General features: G+C 35.8%; 1 protein-coding gene across 1 annotated transcript in view; it reads left to right on the plus strand.

Annotated features, from left to right (window-relative positions):
- The window catches only part of LOC115446290 (multiple epidermal growth factor-like domains protein 11), a gene marked incomplete at its 3' end in the record, with an annotated part of 36843 nt that extends 20650 nt beyond the window's left edge, over positions 1–16193 (plus strand). Inside the window, 5 exon segments of the mRNA XM_037440676.1 lie at positions 11403–11478; positions 12848–14470; positions 14472–14941; positions 15293–15397; positions 16066–16193. Coding sequence (XP_037296573.1) covers positions 11403–11478; positions 12848–14470; positions 14472–14941; positions 15293–15397; positions 16066–16193 — 2402 coding nt within the window.
- Between the last annotated feature and the right edge of the window lie 7302 nt (positions 16194–23495).

Consider the following 23495-nt stretch of genomic DNA (forward strand, 5'->3'; position numbering starts at 1 on the left):
CACGGCGGGAGAATGTGCAGGACGCACACACGAAAAGAGCGAGACAGCGCATTCACGCATGCGCAGTAGGTGTGTCGAGCGAAACGACACACCCAGAGAGGGACGGACAATGCGCCCGCGCACGTGTGTGTGACTGTTTTTTAGTAGTACGTTATAAAGCGATCTCACGACCGAGATATTGAAGTGACAGTGTAGGAACTTTACATAGACATAGTTTTTGCCTTTGCCTACCCCATGTCGTAAACATGGGCATTGTATATAAATTCATATCATAGTAAATAGCGTTTTTAAGGCCTTTGTGCGTCGTCTGTAGACAATTTTCTTGTGTTTTGTTATTGTAACTTTTTCGTATCGCACATAGGCGTATTATTTTTATGTGTAGTTATAGGTATTTGTTTTATCTATAAAACCGTGTAACTTTCGCCTAGGGGACTCCAGAGGTCCAACTTTTATTTGTAAAATAGTGAAAGCTAGGAAGTGAAAATGAGGCTGCAAAAAGGCTCTATTTTTGGCGGCTCTCCCTACGGGATAGCCGGGTTATATATAAGCGAGTGCAATTTTGGCATTCAGCAGTTCCGGTTCCAGCAAGTTCAGTTCGAGTCAAGAAAAGGAAGAAAAACAAGAAGCCCTGAAGTATTCCAGCCAGGAAAAACAGTGCAAGAAAAAGAGAGAGCGACGTGCATGCCGCACCGCTCACGCCGCACTGCGAAACGTACGCCGCTACAGTGTGTCCGCCGGATCATTGTATTATTTAACGTGTGTGAATAGTGAATATACGCTATAAAACCTCCCGGGCCTTATTAATTGGCATTGCCACCTCCCTTCACGCAATCCAGCACTCATTGTGGGGACGGAAAGGCGTTCCGTGCCGATCCTACGCCCCACAGTTTGAATGTTTAGAAGTACTCAATGATTACAACCTACTGCTTAAATTATGTGATTTATATTTACTAATTAGAAGTTTTGTTTTTTTTTTAAATAACAATATTAAGTGCAATCTTGAGATAGATATCATAATATACGAAGTCGAACTGTGATTAAACTTTATCCCTTATCGTAAATTAATAAGAAAGTACTTACCTGTAATTTTAATAAAAAGTTGATTAATATACTATTTTTGTTTTCATTATACATCAACCTGTATAGAGTAATATTATCTTCATAATTTCATCTATAATTTATACAAATCAACGTGTATTATAGCTCAATAGAATGTTAAATGATACGCTAACTTAGAGCACAGGTCGATGTATAGTACGCTATGTATAATTTGTCGGCTTTTAATGCGGTATCCGCCAGAAAAGCATGTGCCGATAAAATAAGGCTAAGTTAAATATTTTTTTATTTAGCATAGGAATTTATAATTATATATCTTGTGAATATATATAAGAACCTAATTTTATATTTAATGCATAATATTCTCCAATTTTCTTACTGCAACGCAATAAAAATAACACTTCTTTAGGACTGTGGTCTCCCGTAACACACTACGCTAACATTAGTTAGACGTGTGTGGTATGTATAATCTTATTGAGGAATTACATGTATATACGGCTAACTTGCGCTAATTTAAAAAATATAAATAATTAAGGAAAAATAAATATGAGGAATTATAAATAATAAGTTAATCATTAAGGGTGCCAAATTTCAAATAAGTATCTTAACTAATAAAAAAGGTATCACGTTTTGTCCCTTTAAACGCCTCTCCTGTAAAGTACGGTTTTTTGAGTTAGCTTAGTATAAATTGTTGGTGTCGAGATATACACAGATAAGTGGTCACTGTCACCATGGACGTCGACAATGCCAAGGGCACAATTAAACCGCAGCCTACCGTACAAAATTAAGCCTCGTTCGAATAGTACATATCACAACGCCGAAGAAACACTTTAGAAGGAACTTTATTCCTGATTTTTTGAATGACGAGACTAGCTTGCCGTTCGCCTGATGCTAAGCGATACGACCGCCTATAAACAGTGGAAAAATCATTCAACACCTTGAATTACAAAGTATTGTTTGGTATTCCACTATGCTCGTCATCCTGAGACATGAGATGTTCAGTCCTATTATGTCCAGTAGTTGCAGATTGCATATATCTATATATGTGTTAAAAACGATTTCTGGAGATACACAACAAGTCATGGAATCATCTTCAGGCGTCCGAATTGGTCGCTCGCTGTATGCAATATAAAAGCAGTAAATTTTGTACGTCTCTCCTGGTATGTACCTACATCGATTTGCGTAGTAGCTCTTTATTATTTTATAGCTTCGTACTAATACGCGACATCTGATATGAATACGGAATTATCTTAAACAAAAGACAATCAATTAAGTAGGAATTACAAGCCATTTATTAGTACACGGATTGGTGCAAAAGGAGCCGTCGTAGACAGATTTTTTTTGGCAGAATCTACAATGATATAGAGACTTATACATAATGTAGCTGTGTTGCCTTGCAATGTAGTGTTCTTAGAAAATAATACATGAGCTAAATACTGCATACAATTTGTAGCTATAGGATCTTTTAGTGCCTTTTTTTATTCGTGGCTAAGTGACCCCACTGCACCTGATGGTAAGTGGAGTCCAATAAAATGTTGAGTGACGTGAATTGATTACCCCTCGGCAGTCGACATAATTATGCAGGCCTGTTGCAACCGGATTTACACAGGCTGATTCCGGAACACTACATACTTACGTGGGTCATATAACGGGTTTTAACACCTTGTGTGCAGTGGTCGCTATTCAAGTGGATATAAAATATATCCTACCACCAGCAAAGTGTCTTGACATAAAAATATATAATAGCGAAAACCTTTAAAATTCAATACAATAAGTATTTCGGTGATTAAGCCAATTACTTCATAGATCACATCGAGCTTTGCGTCAAGATGTAGCGTGCATAAGGCACTATAAAATAATGACTAATGTTTGCGGGTGCGAATGTAAAAAGGTTTTTTTTCGCAACTTTACCTCCTTTTCATTTGTCTATTTAAGAAACAAACGGTCGTGTACTTATAAAAATATATAGATTTATGACTAACTTAAGTTTAAGTTAGGGATGCTATTGAAGAAATTAAATTGACAACCTGCAGAGTGTTTGCCACTATCTTCCATAGAAGTCTTGATCTGACTATAAGGATGAAGGAACAGAGAGTGCACCTGTATATTGCGCATACATTTGTGCAGTATAATATCTCTTGCGTACCTGGCAGATCTCCGTTAAGATTATCCGCCGTGGCTAAAATCCGGCCTAATATTTTTTCAAGGAGTCCTCGTTGATTCAAACAACAAACCGCCCTCCCTAATACCTGTCCTATTTTGCGAAATTTATGATTCCTCTTGAGCTACTGATGTTTATAAGTGTATATAACTTTAGATTATGTGAATACGAAACAACAAACAAAGTTTGATTATTGTAAACATTTCGCTGTTTAAATAATTGCCTAAAAATAGTCACTTAGATAAGAGAAACTGCGTTATTTATTCAATGTACGCACTGTTGTCCCTATCGACCTTTTATCACTATTCCAGAGTACTCAAAACTAAACAATGTTTTTGTATATACTATTATTTTTTTATTCTTGATATTATTTTAACCCACACACACGCACACGCGCACATACACACACATATTCTCACATCTTTCACTCATGAAGGGCTAGGCAGAAGCGCAAGTACAGCACCGACATTTCGACTTATCACATTAATAATATTCCGGTTATTTCTCATTTCACTGGAGGGCAGATGTGTAATTCAACATTTCATTGGATATAAGATCAATGTGATGGGTGCCCTATTGCTAATATTAAGTACAATTCCAGATTTCTAATTATCAGTAAAATCTCAACATTTCACTGGGGAATCAAACCCAAGACCTCAGCAAGGGAATTGTTCACAAATGCAATACAATTATGTCACCGAAGCATGATGATTTTTAGGAACGTCAATTGGAAATAGTGAGGAAAACGACTCTAATTTTATGATATCGACACTGCAAAGTGACTCCAGTGCACTTCATGATAAGAGGAGTGGGACCCAGGAAGTCAATCCACAACCTCATCAAACATCAATTAGTCAATAAGATGGTTATCACTAATAGCAGACTCATTGTTTTTACATAACACAACTGTTCAAACCTCAGTCCTCTAAATACAAAATGCTTGCCGTTTGTTAACCAACTCCTCAAACATATCATCATCAGTCCGTTGCAATCCACTGCTGGACATCTGTTCATGACAAAGCTCTTTATATGCAAAATGCATGCCGTTTTGTTAACCAAATCCTCAAACATATCATCATCAGTCCCTTGCACTCCACTGCTGGACATAGGCCTCTCCCAAAGTACGCTACAGAGCCGGTCTGCTACTTTTTGCATCCAGTCGCTGCCGGCCCTCTTGTGTAAGTCGTCCCGCCATCTGGCCGGAGGGCGTCCCACGCTACGTTTGTCAAGACGCGGTCTCCACTCCAGAACACGCTTACTCCAGCGGTTATCAGTTCAGTGACATATGTGGCCAGCCCATAGCCACTTCAACCTACTAACTTTCAGAGCTATGTCGATCACCTCAGCTCTTCACACTTAAATATTTTAATTTAATATTCGCAACCTATTAACTTTTAGAACTATGTCTGCTAGTTCTCTGAAATAAATATTTTAATTTAATATTCGCTTTCATCCTGTTTATCCACGCGAGCGGAGCCATAAGCAAAAACTAGCTTTTGATAAAAGCGGCAAATATTGTATTGTAATTAAAGCCCTTTGTAATATGGATGCGAATTATCGAAGGGCCGAACGGACGCTCGCAGGACGTGCGATGATATCAAACGCGGTCACGTGTTCTATAGCTCGATCGGCAATGCAAAAATAATAGTTTAATCACAGTAAGCTTGCGCCACTAAACCGGAAATTGTAGATAACTTCCGGTTTTAAGTTAGTCAGTGAAGCCTTATACTTTACGTGATCTCACTCTTAACATTACAATTCTGTGCTAATGTGACAAAAGTTACTAATATACTAAAATCATAATAATACTTTGCTGGTGATAGGATATTTTATATTCGCCCGGATAGCGACCACCGTACACAAAGTTTTAATACCCAGCATAATGGCCCACGTAAGTGTGTACCGTTTCGGGATCAGCCTGTGTATATCCGGTACCAACAGGCCGGCATAATTGTTTCGACTACCGTGGGTTAATCTTTTCTGGTCAGACGACATTCTATTGGACCCCACTCCACTTACCATCAGGTACACAGGCGTCACTTTGCAATGACCGTATAAAAAAAATAACAGGTCAATGACCTTTAGATAACGTTATGTTTTTATATACGCCATAATGATTACCGCACCTGAGGATGTGGAGTGGCGTTCTGATAGAATATCGAGTGAGATGATTATCGCTCGCCAGTCGACATAATTATGTCGGACTGGTGGAACACAGAAAAATGATCAGAGTAGCTACGAGTAAATGGCGTTAGATTAATTTTGTTTTATTTATTTACTAGGCATAATACAAACATTTACACATTATATTGAAATTTAAAAATAAAAATATTATACAAATGAAAATTATGAAAAAGAAAACACTAGTTTGAAGCTACATTATTCCTGAAGGCTACTTTTATATCCAGAAATGAATTTTAACGGAGGCGGAGCCGTAAGCAAAATTTAGAAAAATATAAAACCAGTAATACTTGGATATTAATTGTTTCCTTTACCCACGGCTCAGTCGAGGCTAAGACAGGTGGACTCAGCATAAACAAGCAAACCATAAAATAACTTATTTTCATTAGTCATTCTAAGTGCCGTTCGGACACCAAACCGGCTGTTAGTTTTACAATGTTCCCGAGCGCAATTCTTTCGTTCTCTGCTTACATTCCAGGGGAGTCCATAAAACCTAATTTCTGCCGGCTTACTTTCGTAATTTATGTAAAATTTAATTATTATTATATTGATTTACAGACTGCATTTATGCACAGTACCTATATTATATTGTATTTTTCTTTCGAACATTTTACCCGTCAACACGGTTACATACTAATGGATACTAGATAACGCTTGGCTTCAGTTAATACAATTATAAAGCAAACTGGTAGGGAAATAAATAGCTTATCATTTTTTATATTAATAAGCCAGTGTTTTCCTGTTGCGGGTCGGAATATTCCCATTATAACACGCATTCTGCGGTATATATTGCATTCCCGGCTTTATGAACTTATCTACATAGTTTCCTCATTGAAAGCAAAATAGTAACTAGCGATTTACGTTATTCTATGTTTAAGTAACATCATCACATCTTACGAATGAAATGAACTGGTTATTACTCGCGGATTCGTTCACGTAAACTGCTTTTTACGCTACAAGTCCATAAAACACTAGAGCAACCCACAGCGTTATCTTTACGAACGCGTTGTTAATTTAAACAGATTATAAAATTGAAATATTTCCCATAGGAGCAAATGACCGGGATAAAAAGCAGCCTGTATATAAATCAGGATATGATCCAATGTGATACATTTTGTTTAAATCCGTTTAGTTGTTTCTACGTTTATTTGTAACAAACATCAAATATAAACATTTTCAAGAAGTAGAGTAATATGCGGAAGCTTTTGAAAGTTTCCAACACGTGCTTCCCTGGCATTGTGTGGGTTGTCATTCAGGGTATCAATTTGCTTGTTAAGGCTGCCATAGGGACAGATACAGAAGACGACTAGGTACCTCTATGAGAAAGCCACAGCCAACGCGCTGATGGGCGAACGTTTAATTTGGAGTTACTGTTCATAGATATCTATGTAATGTTGAGATTATGTTTGTTTTTTTCAATTCTGATATTGGGATATATCTCTAATGTTCCCACATGGCTCTCAAAAGGTTGCAAGAAAGGTTGTTAAGAGTTCAGAAGTGGTTAATTCATAAGTATTCATCGGCCATCAGTTACACAATTACAATACTGAGTGGACTAACGTATGACGCGGTACGACTAACGAACGCTGGCGAGCGTGCTCCCGCGTATCTACAAAACGTAAATTAAACCACGCAAATGAAATTCGTTGAATATATAAATAAATAATCATTATTTTGTTTAAACATAAATTGTCTAATTGTCAATATTGCAATTTCCAGTGTATTAATCTAGTAGTGTTAGTTGACTTATGTAAATATTTTTTATTAAGCGACGACTAGCTATTTGGGATTGGAACGGACTGCCGAGACGAATGTCCGCAGGTTCAAAACGCTAGGACACCTGTGACTTTTCTAAAACTTATGTATGTATTCTTTGTGGATTACCACGTGCTTTAACTATGAGAAAAAACCGACATACCTGCGAAGTTTTCTATAAGAATTTTGAGGGTGTCAAGTCCGCCAATTCGCACTAACCCAGCGTGGTGGACTAAACCTTAACCTCTCTCTGTAGCAGAGGAGGTCCGTGTCCAGCTGTGGGACAGTATATAATACAAGGTTGATGTCATTATATAATTATATTTTTTTTATAAAGTCCTGTCTCAGGTTATTTATAGAAACAATAAACGTTCTTTATTTCAAACTTCAGCACACATACATGAAGTATTGCTCATCATTGATTTTAAGACTTATTCCGACAATAATCCGAACAATTAACATAAGTCATAATTAGAACTAAACGAACATTTAACTTAATGATACAGAAGCTAATTATATATGAAATGTTTTATTATGATTCATGTTTAGTCATAGTCATTTATTATTTTTCATCATGCAATCACCGCGTGCTAATCTCTGTTTTGTATGAAATCGTTAATTAATTTTAATAACCTACGTATATAGGTTGATATTTTAGAAATGGTGTTTCGCTAGCTTAATTGGCAGTGATTGTAATTATAATTTTCACATGGGAACCGATATACGTATAGGAAGGATATTCTTTGATGCGGTTTGCATTGCATGCAGAAAATGTGACTTCACGTAAGATTATTCTTGTAATAAACAGGTTAGTAGGTAACAGTTTACCTGTCACAGTACTTTATTATTGTGCTGAATATAGAACAGCGGATTATGTTTTATTGTTTATAAATTTTAATTAGGTATCGATAATTAAAAGTCAATAATTACGCTAAATAAATTTTAGAAAATATGAGAACACCACAGATTTTATTCTTCATTCCATTCACATTTAAAAATGCGTTAGGAACTCTTGATGAAGTCTTCTGGCAGCACACGTTATTTTTATATTTATAATACCCGTGCGAGAGGTTGCAAAGGTAAGCTGACAAATAACGTTTGTAAGGCCTTTTATTCTCTACTTAATTGGTCTCAAAAAGCGGCGATAGCCTAGTTGGTTGTGGAACGGTCTGCCGAGACGAATGCCCGCAGGTTCAAATCCCAAGGCCGCACACCTCTGACTTTTCTAAAAAAATATGCGTGTATTCTTTGTGAATTATGGCTTGCTTTAACGGTGAAGGAAAACATCGTGAAAAAACCTGTATACCTGAGAAATTCTCTATAGGAATTTTCGAGGATGTGTGGTCTACCAATCTGCACTGGGCCAGCGTGGTGGATAAGACCTAATCCCTCTTTGTAGTATAGGAAGCCCGTGCCCAACAATGGGACAGTATATAATACAGGGCTGATAATCCATTATATTATAATTGGTAACTAACAATATATGTATTATAATACATTAAAAATAATACAGGATAATTTATATAGTCTTGAAATTATTTTTGTATTAATGTAAAGAATTATTGGTTTTCCCCCCTTAATCGATCAATTACTGTGTTATTATGTTAGAAATATTCAATACATAGGTATTTGATTATTTAATATTGATGGACAAAGTATAAAATATTATTATATTTATTGTAATATGTAGGTATTTTTAGGCGGTATTTTTCTATTATAGATTAGGGTTACAAGGTTATGAAATAAGAATATAATATTCAATAAAATGCATTCCAAATATGAACGACTTTTGGAACGCGCGGGTGTTTCCAACTTCCCATTTGATTTCATATATTTTTTATATATTGTTACTTAGATCTGCGACCTGAATAGAGATGAGAATATGATTCGAGTGAATATTAAGGTCAAGTAGTTAGAAATCTTCCTTGCAAGAACGGGTCATCTTTTAAAAAATTATAACAGCGTTTATTTGCAATGAACTGACGGTTTGTAATATTATCAGCCAGTATTGTTTATGCGTGAACAAAATCCGTAGCAATTTGAACCTTTTTAACAACCATTTACAGATGAATACAGTTAATAAAGTTTTACCTAATGATAAAATGATTTCCGACCGGCGTACGTCCGAACACTGATTTATCGCGGCCGGGTAGATATTTAATATTAAGTATTCCCTTGTCACGCGCGTCAGTATGTTATTTACGACGCACCGGACGTCTATAAAACCATTGACGATATGCAAAATGTCATTGTTCTCAAGCGCCTACCGGGAGTAACATTTCTGTCGGCAAACTGTAAGCGCCATGATCCTTTTTGAATCACGCTGTACATGCGGGGGTATAGAGTAGGCCTCGCTTCCCATTCGCGGTCGCATTGTGACAAACGATGACAAATTTGCGTGGGGAAGTGTCGATAGCATTATCAAACAGAGCTGTACGTTCTGCTAATTTTATGTGAGACTTGAGTGTGTATGGACTCAAAATGGTGTTAATTAAAGTGAGTGTGTCGTGTATATTCCTGTTTTGTGTTTTATTGGACTGTGAAGCGCTCAGAGATGGTGATAGAGGTGCCATCGCGGTTTATATAACGTAAGGATTTTTTAAAATTTATCTAATTTTGTGTTAGTAATGAGATTTTTTAAATAATAATCAAAGATTTCAATGACGTTTTTATTTTTAAATTTTGTGATTTTCAAATAATTACTTAATATTTCAGTGGCTTTTTTATCCGTTTAACAGCTGTGACGTATATGTTCTGTATTTGCATTTTTTCTTCACCGTTAATTTTGAATCACTAGTTATTAAAATTAAAATAGAAATAGTTTATCAGAAACAGTCTGATGCTGTCTCGTGAAACTTGACTTATTCATTAAAAATGTTTATCGTTATCAAAATAGAGAGAAAACTGCTTGAAACATCTGAGTAATTAATAAGCTTAACAACAAACTACATGACCATAGATATATTTTTAAATTATCAGTGGCTTAGGCCTAAGCACTTTTAGGAGGTTATGGTTAGGTTATGTTTTTAACCGACTTCAAAAAAAGGAGGAGGAGGTTATCAATTCGACGTGAATTTTTTTTTTATTCAACAAACGACTTATTTGGACAAAGCTTGAGGGTAGAAATAGACATTGGTTATACCGCTGCTGCCCCCGATGCGGGGCACCACTCACTTACTTACTTAATTTATATAAATTGATCTCATTTTATCTAAAAAATTTTTTGTTTCCCTTTGGTTATTTCTTTTCTTTGGCAACCATGGCTGGCATGGCATTTAAATACCAATGAAAGTTATTATTATTATGTTATTATTATTTTTTTTTTGTATCTTTCTTATTTGAAACTTCATGCATTCTTTTCATTTAAATTTCGAATTTGTATAATTACCCAAGTACCTATGTTTGCCAAGTTTGTATAGAGATACTTATTTTTTTATTCTTTCTTCTTTGTTATATAAAAGAGTTTGTAGATTTTAGTTTGTTTATTATTATTATAATTTTTTTAGAATAACTGTTTTAATTTGTCTGTAATTTGCATTATCGGCTACTCATGAGTTTTTGACTTTCATTATAGGTATCCCAAGATACAGGCATAGCCTAGTTTGGGGACCCCTGACAATAATTGAAATGCTTAAACTCAGATATGCCAATTACTGTTTATGTACTTCGTAATGTTATTATTTCTGTGTTCTTTTTGTTGCAATAAAGTTAAATTATTATTATTATTATTATTATTATTATTATACTCACCGAGAATTGACTAGAATAATGAAGGATCTACGATCTAGTAAAAGTAGATTTACTATGTACAGTCAGCCATAAAAGTATCTATAAAAAATTAAAATTTCAACACTTATTTTGATACAACTTTACTTTGTTTTAACTTCAGAAAAAAGGATATTAAGGTAATGTCGGAGAGTTTTAATTCTTCAAATTCGTTCAGCTGCTTTTGTGGCTGACTGTACCTACTAAGAAGGGAAGATTAGAATTGGAAGATTAATAAGATTGGAAGATTAGAGAATAGAATGTCGACTGATGACAGATAATTACTCCTCGGCAGTTGGCACAATTATGCCGGCCTGTTAGAATCGGATATACACTGACTGACCCCGGAACGCGACACACGTGTGTCACTATGGCGGATTTTAACATCTTGTGAACGATGGTCGCTCTCCGGGCGAAAATAAAACTTATCCTGCCACCAATAAATAATATTCATATTAATTATCAACCTTATGTTCTTTTTCAGAAAACCTAGAGTTATAACCAGAAAGGCTTACACATGGAGGGAATGTAAGAAGAAACCGCCATGCATATTAAGAAGTGTAAGTACAATTTATATTATTTTTAACTATTGCGTTGTTCGCATTTGCTCGGGTGAGATATCTTTACCGCTACAAAAGAGCTTAAATCACTGTTGCATTTCATAGCCTGATTGAGACTGTCTCGGTGGCGTAGTTGTACTGCATGCGCGGTACGACAGCGCTCTGGGGTCCTGGGTTCGAATACCGGGTCGGACAAAGTGATATTTGGGTTTATCTACTCATTATCAGTCCGGAATTTGTGCCCGATATGGCGATAGGCTCGCCCCCTATCACATCATGGGACGGAACACACTTGGCGAAAAGTGGGTGCTTTGGTTGCGCCTCTGCATACTCCTTCGGGGATAAATGCGTGATGTTGTGTGTGTGTGCATTTTATAGCGTTATCCGAACAGCGGCACCGTCATCTGCTCAAAATATCAAATAAAAATATGTTCCTACGGGAGAAAGTAACCAGGTATAAAGCTAGCTTGTGTGTTAATCTAGGACACGGTCTATGTCTGTGCCAAATTTCATCTAAATGAGTTGAGCTGTTTCGGTGTTTACTTCTAACAAACATACATAAATCTTCACAAACTTTCGCAGTTATACATATATAGGTACTAGGTAGTAAGAAGGAAGATGGAACAATTTATTAAATTAAAACATAAGTTATATATCAATTATTTACAAATATTTCTTTATGATATATTTAACAGACTCGATTGGTTTCATTACGTGGCCGGTACGACCACCGCACTGAGGTTATCGAGTTCGATTCCTTGGTTGGGTAAAATGATATTTTTCCTTGTCAGTATTAGTCCGGAGTCTGGAATTTGTGCTCAATATAGTAGATTAGTTCGCACCCTATCATATCATGGGACGGTATACAAACGGCTAAAAGTTGATCCATTATATGCGTCCGTGCCTACCACATTGGGAATATATGGCGTGAGTGTATGATAAGAGACACCAAATGGGGAATACTGTATTCTTATCTCGAAGGATTCTGATTCTGAGTGTTCTTAGTTTTTGAATGTATGTTTGGAAGTTTTTTTAAGATCACATAAACCGCTCAATGTTGCAGAAAATTTGGTATAAAATTAACATACAGGCCAGTTTTTACCCTAGAAAACACCCTTACATCTTTCTATTCCCGGAGTAGTTTCCACGACACTCAAACATAGACGATGCCGCGAGCAAAAGCTAGTTCACTTACAATAATTATAATCACTGAATTCGGCAAACAAATCATGTATAACAATTAAAATAATATGTTTGACATTGAACTGGTCAATTAAAAAACACATTGATGTGTTAGTCACGTAATGTTTATTACCCTGCCCAATCACATTCGGATCTCATTAATATGAGTTACACATTTAAATTGCAGACAATAACATATCAACAGAAGACGTTCAAATGTGACAGCGGTTGGGTGTACAATAGTGGAAAGGACATCTGCCGGCCGATTTGCGGCTCAGGTTGTCTCAACGGCACGTGTTTAAGTCCTGGTAATTGTCACTGCGAGCCGCCGCTGAGGTTGCGGAACGGCGCGTGTGTCCAGCCTGTTTGCGCACCGGTCTGTGGCCCCAACAGCGACTGCACAGAAACCGATACTTGCACCTGCCGCGAAGGATTCCTGGCTATCAACACAACCCACTGCGCACCGCGCTGTCCGCCTGGCTACTTCAACGATCCCATAGAATGCAAGCCCAAGTGCGAAAGATGCATTAACGGATTTTGCTCCGCGCCAGAAGTATGCGAATGCAAAATGGGATACACAGTTATAGACAACCACACATGCGGCCCGGTGTGCACGCCCTCTTGCGAGAACGCTGATTGCATCGAACCCAACTCCTGCTCCTGCCATGAAGGTTTTACTAAAATAAATCCATGGAAATGTGCACCAGTTTGTGCAAATTGTAACCATGGGGACTGCGTAGCTCCTGGTAATTGTAAATGCCATGAAGGGTATGAGATACGTGGCGGTGTATGTGAACCAGTGTGTGAAAGACCATGCGCTAACGGAACGTGTATAGAACCTAACAAATGTCGGTGTAATGTAGGTTACGACTTAGACCCCCATAATCAATTTAATTGTTTGCCAATTTGCGACCCGAAATGTGTGAATGCTTCCTGTGTTTCTCCAAATACGTGCTCTTGCCATAACGGGTACGAAACGACAGGAAATAACTGGACATGCAAACCTAGATGCGACCAATGCGACAATGGAGATTGTATAGAACCTAACAAATGCCAATGTTATCATGGATACGAGATGGTGCACGGCCGATGCGAGCCGAAGTGCAGTCGCACTTGTGTGAATGGCTTATGTTCGCAACCCGAAGAATGCACATGTTTTGACGGCTACACCATTAGTTTAAACGACCAATATACTTGTAGTCCGATTTGTGAACCAGAGTGCGTTAACTCTTCATGCGTCGCACCAGGGCAATGCAAATGTTTTCCAAATTATGAGTCCACGGAGGTGAGACACGAGTGCAAGCCGCACTGCGAGAAATGCGTTAATGGTGACTGTGTCGCTCCTGATGTGTGTGTCTGTCACGCGGGGTACAACGGCACGCAGGGGGCATGCACGCCGATTTGCTCGGTTGGCTGCGTGAACGGTGACTGCGTCGCACCTGAAGAGTGCGTGTGTCACGCGGGATACAACCGCACGCAGGCGGTTTGCACGCCAGTCTGCATGGATGGCTGCGTGAACGGTGACTGCGTCGCACCTGAAGAGTGCGTGTGTCACGCGGGATACAACCGCACGCAGGCGGTTTGCACGCCAGTCTGCATGGATGGCTGCGTGAACGGTGACTGCGTCGCACCTGAAGAGTGCGTGTGTCACGCGGGATACAACCGCACGCAGGAGGTTTGCACACCAGTCTGCATGGCTGGCTGCGTGAACGGCGACTGCGTCGCTCCTGACGAGTGCGTGTGTCACTTGGGGTACAATCGTACGCAGGGGGCTTGCATGCCGGTCTGCTCGGCTGGTTGCGTGAACGGTGATTGGCGTCGATCCTGATGTGTGCGTTTGTCATGCGGGGTACAACAGCACGCAGGGAGTTTGCATGCCCGTCTGCTCGGCTGGCTGTGCAAATGGAGATTGCGTCGCTCCTGACGAATGTGTGTGTCACGCAGGGTACAACCTCACCCAGGGAGCTTGCACACCGGTCTGTTCGGCTGGCTGCGCGAACGGTGACTGCGTTGCTCCTAACGAGTGCGTGTGTCACGCAGGGTACAACGACGGGCAGGGGGTTTGCACGCCGGTCTGCTCGGCTGGCTGCGTCAATAGCCGATGCACGCTCCCTGAAACTTGCACTTGCCTTGACGGCTACATAAAGAATTTGACAACCCCTAATGTGTGCTACAAAGAATGCGTCGGTCCTTGCGAGCACGGTGCCTGTGATCTATATGGGAACTGTGACTGCGACCCTGGACATATGCTGCTGAACGGCACATGCCATGTTATTGATCCGTAAGTACTTTTCCTTACTGTTGTAACCGTCGCTGGATTTTAACTCTTTCCCCATGGTGATGTGTTATATAATTATAGTATGGTATAGTATTATAATAACCTCTGTCGTCTAATCAGCAACATTCCATAACAGGATAGAAGGAAGACAAGAAACAAGGAGCAGTTTTTCCAGCAACCTCCTGATATAAATAAATGAAACAAAAAAGAATCCGGTAGATTTTTCGGCCATTATAAGCTAAAGCTTGTTTTTTATACCTTAAACAATTAATTCATTCGTAGAAGTTAGTGTACTTATAAGCGCATGTTGATGCACTGAGCGATTATTTTAAAGGGTATATCGTTTATTTACAGCATGGACTGCAGTCTATGTTCCAGTAACTGCACTGAAGGCAGTTGTTGGTGTGCCAGTGGACAGCCTTGCTTTTTCAACCCAACAAAAGATGCTTCTTCGACCAGGTAAGTTGCCCTGAAAAGTCTTCATCTTACCAATACTCTTCATTCTGCTTTGCGACTTTAGAATCAAGTTAGTTGTTCTCGGAGGTAGTTTAGAAGTAAACCTGTCTTGAGATACTACCCACAAACAGTAGTAATACCGCTATCGCTCAGAGACACTGAATGCAAGTCTCATACTGCCCAGATTTGCACTGTATTTTGAAACATCTTTATATCTGAAAGATTGACTGTTAATTGTAATGTTTGATGATTAATAATTTCACGGATAAGCTTAAACTTAGATGAACGAGATATACAGGGTGGATTTTTGATATGGGGCAGTAAAGTCAGCTACTTTAATTGCTATAACTGCAAGAACACTTCCTCAGGAGTCTGAACATATTTTTTTAAGATATTAAGACCTACATTCATAGATTTCGAAAAAAATATAGTCACCAAGATGATGGGCAATCCACGCATAGATTTTTTATGCCAATCGATCCTGTTGCTAATAAGGATCACATTACTCTAGAGGCCCATTAGAGGTTTGAGTACTGTAAAGGTCAAAAATGACTGCAAACTTTCTCTTTCCTATATCAATACTTTTTACTTCGCAAAAATGCACAGCGAAATTTTTATTTCGGCAAAGAAATTTCTTGCATACATATATTGACCGTAATTTTTGGCTTCAGCTTGGCCGGCCTGGAGCTATCGTGGATGCTGGGAGCCGGGGTAGGGTTCCTTCTCATCGTGCTACTGCTGGTGGTCATCGTGCGCATCGGGAAGAACAAACAAAATGAGAGCAAGGCGCCTGACGACGGTAAGAAACACATTTATTTGCTTCGATGTTGAACTAATATATGTTATTTATATTATTTTACCCATTTTGGAGTCGGTGACTTATTAAAATTAAACAAAGTTTAATAAATAAACAATACATTTGTTCATTTATTAACTAGTTTACCTAGCATATTTTATTTATATAAATTTCGTTATGATGTGTCTTCGTTATTCCGTTGTTTATTAGTCACCGCAAAGAGAATTATAATATATATGGAAATAGAGAGCCTACTCGTTGGGTTTTTGTGCCAATCGACATTACGGCTGCTTCATACTTGTGAGGTAGAGGGCGTTCGCGATTTTCGTTGCGTTTCACGATTCAGGTTTATTGTGTTTTATTATTTTGCAAACGGTTTTAAAAGTGCAGAAGACGGCAATCCAAGTATTAAAATACTTAGAAGCAGATCTGCATTTGCTATGCCGTCGTAGTATAATATTTCTGACATCTTATTTACAGTGTACTTCTATCATTATCAATACATAATAATTCGATAGTAATAAGATCTAAGAATAAGATCGTTAATCAGACAAACATCATATTGAAAATATTATTTTTATTTTATTTTTGCTATAACATTTTGTGTACAAAATGCTTATAGTAAGTACTAATGATATTCACATTCAATATTAGATTTACAAAGTATTACACCTCTATTAAGCTATGTAAGCGCTGATAATTTGATCTTAGTTATTAATTATATTCAATGGAAAAGTAAACGATACTACTTTAAAATAAACTGTAATACACTGTAAAATTCCGAAATACTAAATAATAAAATATACTTAAAATTATTTTATGTCTAAAAATACATACTGTGACGAATAATAATTAACATTGATATTTATAATATGCTAAAACATTCTCAATTGTCAAACTATATTTTTATAACAATTGATTTAACTTTATAAAAATATATGAATTCTTTTGTATTTCGATAATCATTCATTCATCGTATCATCAAATAAATATCAAGTATCAATGTTCAAATAAAAGAGAATTTATTATTTTTATAAAATTGCCTAATAATATACGATTCAATATAGAAATACATAAAAATTTACAAATCTAGAACAGCAATTAACTCTGAAACATACTAGATAGCCATATTATTTATCTTTGTCTTCATCAAAAAGGAAATTCGGATTCTAGCATTATCTTTCTACACAAACAAGTGAAACTAATATTAACAAGAACAAACTTATTCTAAGCCAAACAAAATTATTTCACAAATAAGTCACGCTACTTTTAAAAATTGAAAATGTTCACTGGAAAAGAAATTAACATCAAGTTTACAATGATCATTATACCATTATCCATAGAAAAAGGAACTATAAAGATTAGCATTCATTAAAATATACTTTCTTCGTCATGCGAAGGTTGTTTTACTTATGATAATAATATAAAAAATATTTTATGTAGATATCAAACAGATTAATTTAACAATTTGTTAAATAAGAAAGATTAAATAATTATAATAAGGACTGATTTAAAACAGGTCTATGAAACCAGGTAGTAATCAACAGCGAAATGCGAATGCGATACAAATTGTTAATACATATTAGATATATACCATAACAGTGGGTATATGATCTAAATAGAGTATGTACTAAAAAAAAGGAGAGATTCGAACAATTTACGCGATAAAAGCAAAATAATTTCGCACTTGTGTACATGATATTATCTTTAAATTGCCATCACTTAACTATTAATTATGGGTTACGTGGTGGTTAAATTACAACATACAATAAATACAAAAATGAGCATTATGATCAAATAACGAAATCATAAATAAGTCGTATACAAAATGATAATTGTTACATAAAATATAAAGGAAGTAATGCGAATTGCTGCAGAAATGTACGTACCGGTTACATTAACAAAACATCAACTAAAGCAAGCAGGTCGACGCAGGAACGATTGAATATTTTCTGAACGATGCAATATTATTAGGCGACACAGAAGGGTTATATATATATATATATAAAAATACATAATCGTACTCAGAGTAGTATTAAGAAATATGGTATTTTTTTAAGGCACGTTAACATTTTGAAATGTTAATTTTACGCTGAAGCTTTTGTCCATGAAGGATACATCAGTAAAAGAATCACACTTGGACTTGATAATTTATCTATTTTAAACTCAAATCAAAGTCGTTTGCCCTTATGGTAATTTAAAGGATCTTTTAGTAAGGGACCGTAAACACTGTAGTCACAAGAAATCAATCTTAGGAGACTGCTAATCATTTTTGTAGATACATATTCTATTTTAAGATGGGACAGCAAGGGCAGCACCTTTTACCATTTAAATATGAACGTGAAAGATAAAAAAATATCTGTATAAATATATATATATATATATATATAAATTAATCCTCTATCAACCTGGTATAGCTGGTCCTTCGTTAATTTGACACCTGTATAACTAAAAGCAGATAAGTATGTATTCCTTCATCGAGCCAATTTGTAATTATATGTACAGTCATGATGCTATAAAACGTCTTTGCCGGTGCCACACACAGACAAATATTAGAACACTTGTTTGAACTCATGTTTGGCACGGGTATTTGCGTATTTGTATTCTATTACAGACACTGACCAAATTAAAATTTTATGGCTTTTACTTTTAGGTTTCCATATATAATCAGTTCTCATTCAAGCAACTCGATAACTTTGAACGCTTGATGTGTGGTCGTAAAATCGATACCGAATGACAAGATAATACGTAAACATTTAAACAAACTTTGCACAAATACGAAAATTCCCGTGCCACACATGAGTTCAAAATATTTTTTGTTATCTGTGGCGCCGGCATAATAATATTATCTTTTGACATTGATAAATGACGATGTCTTAGTTTTTAATAAAAGAAAGGTGGACCAAGGAACAACTTTATTCAACTGTATGTGTGACGTCATCAAGAATTTCGGATTTTTATTTTTTGTTTCTTTGAAATTAAGTATTCAAAAATATGAAAAATACATAATCGTACTCAGAGTAGAAAAATTAAGAAATGATATTTTGTTTAAGGCACGTTAACATTTTGAAATGTTAATTTTACGCTGAAGGTGTTGTCCATGAAGGATATATCAGTAAAAATCTTATGAGACTGCTAATCATTTTTGTAGATACATATTCTATTTTTAAGATGGGACATCAAGGGCAGCACCTTTTACCATTTAAATATGAACGTGAAAGATAAAAAAATATCTGTATAAATAATAATAAACTAATAAATAATAGTTTACAATAAATAAAAATCGCTACACCCGTTCAATGAATTAAATAAATTGTTAAGTAAAAGTGTGAAATCTACTAACTGACGACATTCTGCTGGAATTCTGCTCTTGCCGTTAAATGTTCAGCCGCAACAGCTCATAAACGGGGTTGTTATTTGTCCTTTAACGCGTATTATGTCATGTTACCAGTCTTTTCCTTTCCGTAAATATACAGCTTTAGTTACATCTTTCTTTAACCAACTCTGTTATGGGACCGACATTAACGGGTGCCTGGTCGCATGTTGTGTTGATTACGTTAAGCCCAGCATCAATGGCATCTTCCAAGACAGTTCGTATTAATATTTTTAGCTCTATCTTATTAAGTCCATTTGTGAAATAATATGCTATTGGCTGATTAAAATATTTTTTATGCCTTTTATTATAAAACCAAAGCGTAGTTAGAAAAAGAGCATTTTTAATGTGAAGCAAACTCTTGTATCTTTGTATGGATCATATGACACAGACAAAAGACCAGAGCAAAAACAATCTTTTTCCTTTATTTCCAACAGTGGAAAATTATAGGATTTATTCCTGCGATTATATTAATTTGGCTTAGTACTCGTTTTACAGTTCTTGATGATGGTAGAGTAAAATATTATTTAGGACGTTTTTTTTTAATAAAGACAATGACAATTTTTTTTCCTCTGGTGAAAATCGTCTTCCCTTCGCTTTCGTAAATGTTTTATATTTTTTTGGAATAAACCAATTTGAGTATTGTATACCGCGTGTCTTCGGGACCTACTTGTAAGGCAGTAGATATGGTCCGAAAATACTTTAGTAATATCTGAAAAATAAAACATTAATGAATATTACTGTTCGAGCAAGGAAAAGTAACTTGTTGAGTAGGACATATAAGAAGCGGTACATTTGTCCCGTACATAACGTCAAAAAGGAAGAGTGGCTCAAAATTATATATTGTACTACTTTAAACTTTATGTCGCGGCAGTCGCGTTACTCATTCTCCGTGGTTAACTATAGGACGAGGACAGAGAGGTAGACAATTACAATAGGACGTTATTTTACAATGAATATTATGGTACTGCGTTTCGAGTCGCGAGTCAGAGGAAAGTATTTTGAGTGTTATCATTACAAAATACTGTAAGGCGCACATTAAAGCGCCTCGCCTCAGTACGCCTCGCCTAATTTGAAGTAGGATATTGTACCGGCTCAATGTTAAAATGAGGTTACTCTTACAAACTCTTTTTCATGTCATGTCCTACCCAATTCTAATTAGTAACTATACGTTATCAAATATAGGATGGTAATTTTGACAGCTCCTTCACATGAAGTTTCGTATTTTTTTTCGGTAAAATTTACTACAGGTAATATCATATTTTATTTTGAAGTACCACTCATTATCATAATGAACAATCACGAACTATCGCAAATCGCCATTGAAATAAAATAAATCGATAATATAAAAATTTGCATTTAGATTTAATTATATTATTTTTGCAAATATTCGAGTTGTTTGTAATTTATCACATTTATTGGTAAAAAAAATCTATAATTAATATATCTAATGTTTTCACGATTTAAATAGTTAACACAATGATAACTGCAAGTGGTGTAGGGTTTAAAAAAAACATAAATGGAAATGGCTTACCAATAATAGATAATTCAATAAAAAATATTTATATCATCTGAACATACCAAATAATTATGCAACTATCGATATCAAGTTTTATAAAAATGGTAATCGATAATCGAATACGTTCAATAACGATTATACCTTAGCCTCATCATTAGTGTGATTTGTCAAAATTAACATCCTAAATTTTAAAAAGTTTAAGTAAACATTTTCACAACTTTAAGTAATATATGTATATAGCATTACCGGTGAGATATGTGCTTCTTTCGGCCATTAAATCCATGTTTTCATGAAATGAATATCCGGTGTATAATGTTCTGTAACATAATTCGATATGAGAGACATGAACGGACAGAAAAGTGAAAGCCGAGATCTTTAGAGAAGATTTTCTCGTAGTGTCACGCACGTTAAAAGCCCTTCCCGCTAGAAAAATGCCTAAATAACAGTATCGATGCATAGCACTGTCTATTTTATATTCAGATTCAGAATTAAAAATACTATCCAGGGATAAAAAGCACCCAGCCTATCTTATATTATTGCAACTTTGTCCGTGTGCCAAATTCGCTTAGCTTACATATATTATACACACATTATAAAAAATTAAATAAAATTATATTAGTAAGCACTCAGGCTGCTGTTGTGCTGTCGCCTGTACTTTTAGTCCCAACTTACATACATATTTAATACGGTGTCATGTAACCACGGCAATATCCCAATTTTTAGTTACTTTTTCCAATTAACAAAGCTAATAGAAATGTTTCCTCATCTGAATTCACTCTATTACTAACTGTCCAAAATGCGTAGCCAACTGTGAGCCCGCTGCGTGAACGCTACGCACCCACGGCTTGTTCGCTGCACGCCCGCCGCGAATTTACAGCGAATTCATTATGCATTTGATATATCAGTGTGATATATCGTATGCCGTCAGTGTGATATATTTAAGGGTACAACATCTAGTCTAAGCACTTTTAAGGAGATATATAATATATAAGTATCTGAATCAGTTCAACCTGTAAATTTCTTGGCGCAACATGTGGAAAACATCTTACCTAGATTCAAAGTGGGAAATGTAGTTCTACATAAAGCACCAATATATAATTTATAACAGCTCTCAAAGTGCTTATGTATATGTGTACCGCAAGTTTTTATGTATATTCTTGTCCTCTGTTAAGAGTTTTATCGAGAACTTTAATTCAAACTTGAAACCTTTTGTCCTGCCAGGATTTCCATCTATAACTAGTTGCTTTAGGGACATAATGTAATGGTCCTGAAAATAATACAATAATTTATTAAAATATAATAAATAATAAATGATGCCATGTATTCATAACACAATACAAATGCAAGGGAATTTGTCCCTTAGAGATACAGCTCTGATATGTGTTTATTCAATAGGCAAACTAAAATAAGTAAAGTAAACCAAGATGACGTAATAACGACAATCTTGTCTACCAACAGATTTTTCATAGTTTAAAATCAAAAATGAATATCGCATAATTTTAAGGTATGCAGATTCCCACACGTATTTTAAAAAAGACTATTTAAATGAGCAGATTTCGCCATCGCGGTGACTAAGTAAATATTATGTACGATTTTAATGAGTACTATCGATATTATTTTTATAAAAATATAAATGTCATTTACCATCAATCGCACAACCAAGATAACATGAGACATTTTGTCCAAATATTTTATCAGTTCCTTATCGCGTGCAAAACAAATAACAAAGCCCGGGGTGAATTAGTAAGAAGGCAGCGGTGGTCCGTTTGAATAAGCAAAGTTCTTTAATTATTTAGGAAATCGTAATCGAACTTATCGCACACAAACTGCAATGGAAATTTGAAAATTTTCAACCGGAATTCAAATTACGGAAACAAGGCGATATTGCCACTTAATGCAATAAATATTTTAACATGCTTATGAGAAAATAGATATGTAATTTATTGGAAACTAGAATAAAATTTAAAAAGTATGCGTTGTTTTGTTTATAATTGTATTAATAAAATGGAAAAATTAAATTAAGATTCAGTTGTCATATTACAACAAAAAGAGAACTTTTAATATTTTACCATTTAATAACAATCATCAGATATTGTGGCAACTCGTTTGAAATTGTGTCAGACGACTTGCCACAATCTCTGTACATTGTGTCAGTCAATTTTTATCGTATTTCGTTCGAATTTTCATTAATGCATATTTTTTTAATTAATGAATAGTCTCTGACATTTGTTTTATGTTTTTACTTATCTAATTTAATTACGTACATAATTATTTTATAAATAGGGGATAAAAGGCATGATTAGTGTTTTGAAAACTTATTTCCAGTGTCATCTAACTGAAAGTATCTTACAACAAAATTAATTTGAGGTTAGACCAAAACAAATAGAGTGACTGTTTGAGAGTGACATACCCC

Source organism: Manduca sexta, chromosome 20 (assembly GCF_014839805.1).
Source record: "Manduca sexta isolate Smith_Timp_Sample1 chromosome 20, JHU_Msex_v1.0, whole genome shotgun sequence".
Lineage (NCBI taxonomy): Eukaryota > Metazoa > Arthropoda > Insecta > Lepidoptera > Sphingidae > Manduca > Manduca sexta.